This window comes from Tupaia chinensis, unplaced genomic scaffold (genome assembly GCF_000334495.1).
Source record: "Tupaia chinensis unplaced genomic scaffold, TupChi_1.0 Scaffold000313_1, whole genome shotgun sequence".
NCBI classification, from domain to species: Eukaryota; Metazoa; Chordata; class Mammalia; order Scandentia; family Tupaiidae; genus Tupaia; species Tupaia belangeri.
In genome coordinates, this window is record NW_006159806.1 from 731948 (window position 1) to 741919 (window position 9972).

A 9972-nucleotide genomic window follows, 5' to 3' on the forward strand; every position below is an offset into this window, starting at 1 on the left:
GGGTGATTTCTCGCTTTCTGTCTCTCTGTCTCTCTCTGTCTGTCTGGCGAGCGCACGCGCCCTATAGCAAAACCCTCTAAAAAAAAAAAAAAAAAGTTCCCTCGGGGGTCAGCAAATTGCATAACAGTTACATTACTGCACTCCAACAGGACTATCTGTGGTTCCAGTCCTAGACCCCGGAGGCTTAAAAATCATGTGGGGCACATGTGCTTGCATGTTGAAGATCCCAGGAGATGAATGGAGGAGAAGGGATTGTGATGTAGCCACACACCCGCTCCCGGGGAGTGATTTCTCACTTTCCCTCTCACTGTCTCTGACTCTATCTCTCTCCAGTGAGCACACACACCGTAAGCTAAAAGAATCTCTAAAAAAATTAATAAAAGATGTTTCTTCAGAATCCAGGGTTAATGTTTACACATTATTAATGTTTCTTCTTCATTTAAATTATTCTATGTTCCTATATTTAAGTAAATAGAATATGATGGTTTTGACTTTGGGCGTATGTGCTTATCAGAGGGAGAGAGAGAGAGATCGAGAGAGGGAGAGAGAGAGAATGCCCTCCAACCAGACATGGTCACACCACCATTCTTTCTCCTCTATTTCTCTATCCTGTCAGGATCTGAGGCACGCGTGCACACACACACACACACACACACACACACACACACTCTGCCAAGTCTGGGATTCAAACTATGCAGCTGGCCATGTAGGATCCAGCCCTCTTAACCACCAGACCATGGGGCCAGCCTACTCCCTTTTTTTTTTCTTTTTTTTTTTTTACCATTTGGCAATCTTTGACTTTCAACTAGTGTATGTAGTCTGTTAATATTTATGTAAATACTGACATATTCAGATTTAAACCTGTTATCTTACCATTTATTTTTTGTTTGTTCTGCATGGGTTTTGTCTCCTTTTCTTCACTTAGGGAGGATGGCCATACCACAACCACTCTCCTCCATTCCCCTCCTGGAATTTTGGGGTACACACACACATGTGTTCTCAGACTTGTCTTTCAAGCCGCAGGGTCCAAAACTTGAATTGTGGAGTTGACCATTTGGGATCTAGCACCTTAACGACCATGCCACTGGCTGGCCTGGTTTTGTTAAATATTTTTTAGATTATTAATCATTAATTATTTAACGGTTCTTCCATGGTTATCGTAGAGATTACAGCATGTGTTTTGTATAATTGTATCACTTCTTTTTTTGTTTTAGGTTTTTGTTATAGGATGCATGTGCTTGCTAGAGAGACAGAGACAGAGAGAGAAAGTGAGAAATGACTCTCCAGGGGCCTGGCCATGCTGCAATTTCTTCTCCATTCTCCTCTCGGGATTTTGGGCATGCACACACATGTGCCCAATGTGAGTTTCAAGCCTCTGGGTCTGGGACTTAAACCTCGATTGGCCAAGTGGGAGTCCAGCACCTTAACCATTATGCCACCTGCTGGCCCCTAAATGTGCCACTTCTAAGATAATATGAAGAGCTTAGAACCTTTTAACTCTACTTGTCCCTTTCTTGGTTTCTGTACCTTTGTTATATTTTATACACACACAAACACACACGCACACAGATGTATATATACCTATATTTCACCCAACTTTATTACTGTTGTTTTTTCTTATTTTAGATAATTTTTTTTTCTTTTTTGCTATAGGGCACATGTGCTTGCTGGAGAGACAGAAAGTAAGAAATCATCCCCCAGGGAGGATGGCCATGCCACAATCTCTCCTCCATTCTCCTCTCAGGATTTGGGGCATTCACACACAGGTACTTAGCGTGAATTTTAAGCTGCCAGGTCTGGGACTCAAACCACGGTCAACTACATGGGAGTCCAGTGATGTAACCATTACTCCAATTGCTTTTCCCACTACTGTTTTCTATGGTCAATATTTATTTACATGTTCTACCCACTTACATTATCTGTAGCTCTTCATACTTTCCTGCATCTCTGAGTTTCAGCTGGGGTTATTTTCCTTCCGAATTTTCTTTGATATTTATTTTAACTCAAATCTGCTGCTGATAAATTCTTTTTTTTTTTTTGAGAGAGAGAGAGATTTTTGCTATCGGGTGCAGGTGCTTGCTGGAGAGACAGAGACAGAGAGATGGAAAGCAAGAAATTACTCTCCCCGGCTTGGGGTGGATGGCCATATCACAATCTCTTCTCCTCCATTCTCCTTTTGGAATTTCAGGGAAGCATGCACACGTGAGTTTTAAGCCACCAAGTCTGGAACTCAAACTGTGGTTGACTACATCAGAGTCCAGCGACGTAACCATTACACCATGGGCTGGTACCAGTTCTCTTAGTTTCTGTCTGAAAATGTTTTTATTTCACTATCTTATTTGAATGATATTTTCACTGAAAATTTATCATTTAAACATTTTTTATGTTTTTTAGATTTTTGCCAAAGGGTATATATGCTCACTGGAGACAGGGACAAAGAGACAGGGAGTGAGAAATTTTCCCCCAGGGGGGATGGCCTCGCTGCAACCCTTCTCCTCAAGTCTCCTCTTGGGATTTTGGGCATGAACACACATCAAGCTACCGGGTCTGGGACTTGAACCGCAGAATAAGCCTGTGGGATCCAGTGCCTCAACCATCGTACCAACTGCCGGCCCTGAAAATTTAAATTATAGGTCGGAAATAAATTTTTAGGTATATGTGTGTATATTCATCCTGTTTTGTGTTTTGAGTCTGAAATTTGATGTTTTTCACCAGTTTTGAAATGTTTTCTGATATCATCTTTTCACATATTGCTTTCTCCCCATTCTCTTTTTCTCCTGGATTCCGATGTTTATATGTCAGATTGATTTACCGTGTCCTACAAGTTTCATTTTCTTATATACAGATTCTATTTTTTTCAGCCCTCAGCGTTTCAGTCAGGATGGTCTTCTGACCATTCAGTTTACTAATTCTTTCTTTAGTGGATTCCAATTTGCTCTTAAACCCATTTAGTGAATTACAAATATCTGTTATTTTTCCCCCAGTTCTAGAACATTGATTTGATTCTTTGTTATAAATCTCCCACTAATCATTTAATTTCTTAGACATGTGAGTTGTGGGGTGTTTTTTGTTTTGTTTTTACAAAGTTCAGGTTTGATCATTACAATGCTTGGATGTCCTGAGGATCTCTCTGTAGTTATTAAAAACCAAAAGAGGAAGCAAATGATTCTTGCCTATCTGTGTGTTCTGGTTATTTTAGGTTGAGAACTGGATATTGAACATAAAAAAAATTGATTTGATTTTCTGAATGATATTATCTTCCTCCAGAGAGATTTTACTTTCGCTTCTGGCATTTGCTTAGGCTAGGAACAGATCATGTAAATCCAGTCAGGAAGGAGATATTTCACAGCCGGCTTCTGACCTTCTGGTAGTTTGTCTAATTTCGCGTTATCCTTCCTGAAAAAGACCTCAACCAAAAGCCTGGCATGACTTCCAGAGCTCTTCCCCTGAGTGGGCCCTGAATTTCAATTTGTGTTCTCTTTTCCCAGTCAGGATGAGTAAAATGCTTTACGGCTTCTACATTTTTCAGTCATAAATTTCTGCTGTGCTTTTTAGCCTGAAAAGCTTTACTTTGGAACGGGTGAGTACTTTGAAGTAAAAAGTGCTGCGAATATCAGGCTTACCTCTCTGGGTTTCTCTTCTCTCTAAGGTCTTTGTTGTACAAATCCTTGTGGCCTTCGTAGTTTTATGAGGCTAATTGAATTTGTTTAGATATTTGATGGAGTGAAGTTCATGAAATTTGCTGTTCCCATGTGTCAAAAATGGTTACATATCTATACCATCATATGGGTCAATCAAAAGGATTGTCAGTGGGAAGGTTGGTTTGAAATAATCTATTATACCACTGCCAGAAGCTTGATTCTGAGAATCTAGGCCTAAGGTAACGAAATCCAAACCCTGGACAAGTGTCAAAAGGTGACTAATACGTATACTCATATAAAATATATAAGTAGGGGCCACCAGGTGGCATAGTGAAGGCAGTGGACAGTCCTGCATGGCGAACCCCAGTTCAAGTCCCAAACCTTGTGGCTTGCTTTCTTACTTTCCTCTCTCTCTCTTTTTCTCTTTCTCTGGTCAAATTAAAATAAATGAATGGATAAATAAAATAAAATAAAATTATACACACTCACACACATTCATTAAAGAATAGTTTTCCCATGGAATAAGGTATCCTTCTTCTCAGAGTCAGATTTAGATGGAAAATCAATTGCACCAGGGACCAGCAGATAGCATAATGGCTATGTCACTGGACTCCTATGTAGTCAACCACTATTCGAGTCCCAGACCCAGTGGCTTGAACTCATACCGGGCGTGCGTGCATGCGTGTCAAGATCCCAAGAGGAGAATGAAGGAGAAGGGATTGCGGTATGGCTATCCCCCCTGGGGGAGGTGATTTCTCACTTTCTGTTTCTCTGTCTCTCTCTGTCTTTCTGGCGAGCACACATGCCCTATAGCAAAATCTCTCTCAAAAAAAAAAAAAAATCAATTGCACCAGAAATCTCAAAGTAATAAAAAATTTTCCTGTGTGCCTGAAAACATTATTGCTAAAAACCTGTCCTTAAAAATGTGCAATTCATCTTTCTCTTTTTTTTTTAGAGGTTTTTTATTTTTTTATTTTTTTTTTTTTGCTATAGGGCGCATGTACTTTCCAGACAGAGACAGAGAGACAGAAAGTGAGAAATCACCCCCCAGGGGGGATGGCCATGCTGCAATCCCTTCTCCTCCATTCTCCTCTTGGGATCTTGGGCACACACGCATACGCACCCGGCGTGAGTTTTAAGCCACCCGGTTCGGGACGCGAACCATGGTTGACTATGTCGGAGTCCAGCATCATAGCCATAATGCTAAATGCTGGTCCCAATTCATCTTTCTCTTGTTTCTTTCTCCGAAGGATTGCTTATGGATGCCCAAATGCATTAAGTTTGGATGGTTTCTGCCATACACACCAACAGATCATGAATATGGTGCTTGGAAGCACCATTACATTGCCTGTGTGTCCAGTTTAGATTGGCTGACGCCTAGGGAGGCCACTGCTATTTATGGGACACTGAACGAACCCAAAGCAGAAGATGAAGAGCTACAGGAGAGACAAAGAGAAAAGTACCTAAGGAAAATAATTTGGGAGAAAATTGCACTTCAAAAGAGTGAGTAGCATTTAAAAACCTTATATCGTATCCAAGAATTGTACAAGCTGATGGATTCACACGCAAATCATCACAGAGGAGGGCAGAGCTGTCTCTCTGGACTAGCCGGTGAGTGGCACTCCTTAAAATCTGCCCAGGACCAGCTCTTTTATTCTTCATTGTATATTTGTAAATTAATTGAGAAGAAAACAAACAGATTTCACCTGAAATCTGTAAGATCAAATATCACTGCCTCGGGACCAGCAATTAGCTTAATGGCTATGTCGCTGGACTCCCACGTAGTCGACTGCGGTTCAAGTCCTGGACCCGGTGGCTTAAACTCACGCCAGGCACGTGTGCGTGCGTGCCCAAGATCCCGAGAGGAGAATGAAGGAGAAGGGATTGTGGTGTAACCATCCCCCCTGGGGGTCGATTTATCGCTTTCTATCTCTCTGTCTCTTTCTGGCGAGCGCACGCGCCCTATAGCAAAATCCTCTCCAAAAATAAAAAAATCACTGCCTCAGTTTTGCTGTTTGTTCTTCTCAAGTAGAAAAGACTGAAAACCAAGAGGAGAAAGAAAACAGGTGAAAGCAAAGAAATTGGTTCAGGACAGAAGAGCCAGGATCAGTGCAAAAAGAGGAAAGGAATGGAATGGATGCAGAAAACGGGAGGGAAAAGAGCGTAGAGACAGGATGTGTTTCCAGCTAAGCCTTCTGAATTACAGTATGTCAAAGTAAGCAACGAAACTCACTTGAGTCCTCCCATCTTTTCTCACTGACTCACCCTCTGGTGAGATCATAACAAATGGGAAAGTCCTTGAGGCCAGGAAAGAGCAGAAATGGATGAGAAGCTTATCAATTGATTAACTGGTCTCCACACAAAAAGAGTTGCTTGTTCTCAGAGCTTTGTTTCTTGACCTGAAGTGACTTGTAACTCCCAGCCACAGTGCCAAAAGGATAAGAAATCTGGAGTGTGTGGAAATAGCTCTAATTATTGTCATCTGGAGCAGTGCCCTGGTCCAGCTTTCTTTCTGATGCCTTTATCTACGTAGACTTGGTGGGGAGAAGCACCCAGTAAACAGCCGGGCCTGCTGCTGTTTGTTTTTCAGAGGAGTTATTCAGAGTTCGACCCCCTTGGGTGAGTGGAACAAGCTGCTCCAGATTGTTAAAATCCAAATGCCAACCACGTCTCTCCCAGACTGTAAGGGATCGAGTGGGATTACCCGAAGCTTGGGAGAAGCAGCTTGTTTTGACATCATTAGAAACTTTGCCCAGGCGGTAAGCAAACTTCCATCTCCTGAAAGCTCAAGACCATCCCGTGATACCAAGACTTCATTTAGAACAATTTAGCAAACATGCACGGATCATGTCTAAGTAGACGAATTATGTTCTGTGACATAGAAGACATAATTATTTAATTTTCATGAACAGTAATTTTTAATATGCCATCTGAAGTGGGAAATATGTAACACCCAAAACTTACATTGTTAATCTTCTTAACCCTGCCATGAGGAATGAGGCTACACTGGGGATATACTAGAGTTTCTATAAAGTTGTTGAGGAAAAATAACATTTTCCACTAACTTTTTAATGAAATAAGAATATTCAAATGCTGAGACCAGCAGATGGCATAATTATGATTACATTGCTGGACTCCCATGTAATTGACTGTGGTTCGAGTCTCATACCCGGTGGCTTAAAACTCATGTCAGGTGAGTATGCGTATGTGCCCAAAATTCCAAGAGGGGGAATAGAGAAGGGATTGAGACATGGCCTACCTTCCCAGAGGGGATGGTTATTTCTCACTTTCTGTCTCTCTGTCCCTCCGGCAAGCACATGTACCCTATAGCTAAAATCTCTCTAAAAAAAGGAGGGGAGCGAGAAGTATTCAAATGATATCAAGATATAGCTAAATATAACTCCCACTTATTTTTGTATATCCAAACATAGTCCTCTTCTCTGTCTCAAGTAGATAAATCTCAACTGCATTCAGCAGCCAAAGTTATACAATGTAATGAAATGACCAGAAATTCAGTTCTGACCCTATTTATCCATTCTATTTGACTCTCATAACTAGTACAATTTGTACAGCTGCTTAGAAAAGTATTTCTTAGAAAATCTTTTTACTCTGTATTCTAGATATCATGTATCTTACATATTTATGTTTCAAATGAGGCCACTGAGGCCTACTGGGGTAACATAACTTGCCCAAGTATTAGTATAAAACACTAGAACCCCAAATCCTCAAAATGCCAACACTCTTTAACTTCAACACGACCTGTGGATCTCTCTGTGTCTGAACATTTTTGTGAGTGTGAGTGCGTGCATGTGTATTTACCCACTGAAGCCACATGAAGATATTTTTTTTTTAATTTGCTAAAGGGCATATGCACTCAACAGAGAAGGAAAGAGGAGAGCGAGAGAAAGTGAGAAAGCACCCCCACTCTCAGGGGGGATGGCCACATCACAATCCCTTCTCCATTCTCCTGTTAGGATTTTGGGCGTTCATGCACACACACCCAGCATGTTCTTCAAGCCATCAGGTCAGGTCTGGGACTAGAACCAGGTGGTCAGCCTGAGTGACCACACCTCTGGCTGACACAAAGCAGCTCCCATTTTTTGCTAGATGTTCATAAGGGTGGCTGTGGCTGTGGAGAGAATGAAGTCGTTAAATGGAAACTCCTGAGGCAGACAAGGAAATTTAACATTCCTAAACTACTCCTTTTTAAATGTTGATTCGAACCCTTAAGTATGTTATTTATGTTCATTTTAAGTGCCCAAGAAAAGCTAAGAAAGTTTTAGGAGACCTCACTAGCATCTTACATGGAGAGGAAAGAAGGCCCAGAAGACTGATTGGGCCCCCCTCTACCTGGGAGACCCAGGGGCACTACTGTCCCTCCAAGTCCTAGGGAGAGTGTGAGGGACTGTGGCCATATGTCTTCATAGTACAATGAGGTCTTAGTATAACACTGGAGCTTGCTTATCAAAAGCAGCAAGTGGAGACAATGAAAACTTGACTTATTGGGACCAGCAGATGGGGTAACAGTTGCTGGACTCCCATGTGGTTGACAGAGGCTCGAGAACTGGCCTGGTGGTTTGAAATTCACGCCAGGTGCGTGTGTGTGTGCTCAAAATCCTGAGAGGAGAATGGAGAAGGGATTGCAGTGTGGCTATCACCCCAGGGCGTGACTTTTCACTTTCTCTCTCTCTCTCTCCAGCAAGCTCATGTGCCCGCTATCAAAAATCTCTCTCCAAAACAAAACAAAAACAAAAACAAAAACAAAAACAAAAACAAAACTTCACTTATTTTCCTTTTTCCCTATAGACACAATGTTTCTTGGAGCCATTCTTACCCTTCCTTATCAAAGAATTGGCCTGGTGTTAGCAGACATGGTGACGGCTCCTCAGATGCTCCCCGGCCACGCTTCATATTAATATCATCTCGGATTCCTGCATACGAGGTACAGAATACATTGTGAGGCCAGCCCTTTCTGGAAAGCATCTTTCATCTAGGCTAGAGGGCATGTAATAATCTTTTGGCCATTGTGTACATAGGAATAATTCATTTTTTAAAAAGGAAAATTGTCTGCGAGCCAGCAGGTGGCGTGGGGGTTAAGGCGCTGGACTCCCTCAGTCAATTGCAGTTAGAGCCCTGGACCTGTCGGCTTGAAAATCATGCTGGACACATGTGCATGCAAGCCCAAAATCCTGAGAAGAAAATGGAGGAGAAGGGATTGTGGCATGGCCATCTCCCCAGGGACTAATTTCTCACTTTCTGTCTCTCTGGTAAGCTCACATGTCCTATAGCACTAATCTCTTAAAAAAAAAAAAAAAAAGAAAGAAAGAAAGAAAAGAAAGAAAAGAAAAGCCTTGCCAGAGGGTATATACACTTGGTAAAGAGAGAGACAGAGATAGAAGGAAAGTGCAAAAGCATCTCTCATGGGAAATGGTCACACCGCAATCCCTTCTCCACTTCTTTCTCCTTTCGGGATTTTGGGCAGACATGCCCAGGGTGCCTGGTGTGTTTCTCAAGCCTCTGAGTCTAGACTCCGACTGTGCAGTTGGCCATGTAGGTTCCAGCCGTCCTAACCGCCATGCCACAGGCCAGCCTGAGCCCCAACAATTTCAAATCCGAAGCAATAAAGATAACCAAAAAACAAATTTATTTAAAAAACTCAGGGCTAGCACTATGGCCTTGTGCTTAAGGGGGCAAGATACCACATGGCTGACAGGTGGTTCAAATCCTGGTCCTGACAGCTTGAAAAATACATTGGGCACAGGTGGCTATGTGTCCCAAATCCCAACGGGGTAGAAAAATGGAGAAGGGACAGCAACATGACCATACCCCACTGAGGAAGGGGTGATTTCTCCTCTCCTCCTCTCTCTGTCTCTCTAGCAAGCACAAAAAAGACAAAAAAGAAGAAAGAAAGAAAGAAAGAAAGAAAGAAAGAAAGAAAGAAAGAAAGAAAGAAAGAAAGAAAGCAAGCACTAAAGGCCCACACTGCTTTGCACTTAATAGATGTCCAGTAAATTTTTATTGAATTGAATTGGAATTTTTTTTATCTAAAAAAAGAGCACAGTGATTAAGAATGATTTAAAAAGTTGTCTGGAATTCCTGAAGAATTTAATAATATTACATAAACACCATCTTTCAAAAGGAGCATGTCAGAAATCCTATTTTGTGATTTATTTACTATGGATTCATTAAATTAAAATTTGTTCTCTCTGCAATGAATTTATATATTTTAACTTTTATATGAGTAATAAGAAAAAGAAAGGAAGTACAAAGAATAAATGGAGAAGGAAAAATATATATATTTATATATAAGTGCATATAAATATATATATTA

At 41.3% G+C, this 9972-nt stretch overlaps 1 protein-coding gene across 1 annotated transcript in view; it reads left to right on the forward strand.

The window, feature by feature from the left end:
* Positions 1-9972, forward strand: part of ECT2L (epithelial cell transforming 2 like) — a 97514-nt gene that overhangs the window by 36855 nt on the left and 50687 nt on the right. Inside the window, exons 4-6 of the mRNA XM_027772898.1 lie at positions 4892-5144; positions 6232-6400; positions 8448-8583. Coding sequence (XP_027628699.1) covers positions 4892-5144; positions 6232-6400; positions 8448-8583 — 558 coding nt within the window. The remainder of the gene's footprint in view (positions 1-4891; positions 5145-6231; positions 6401-8447; positions 8584-9972) is intronic.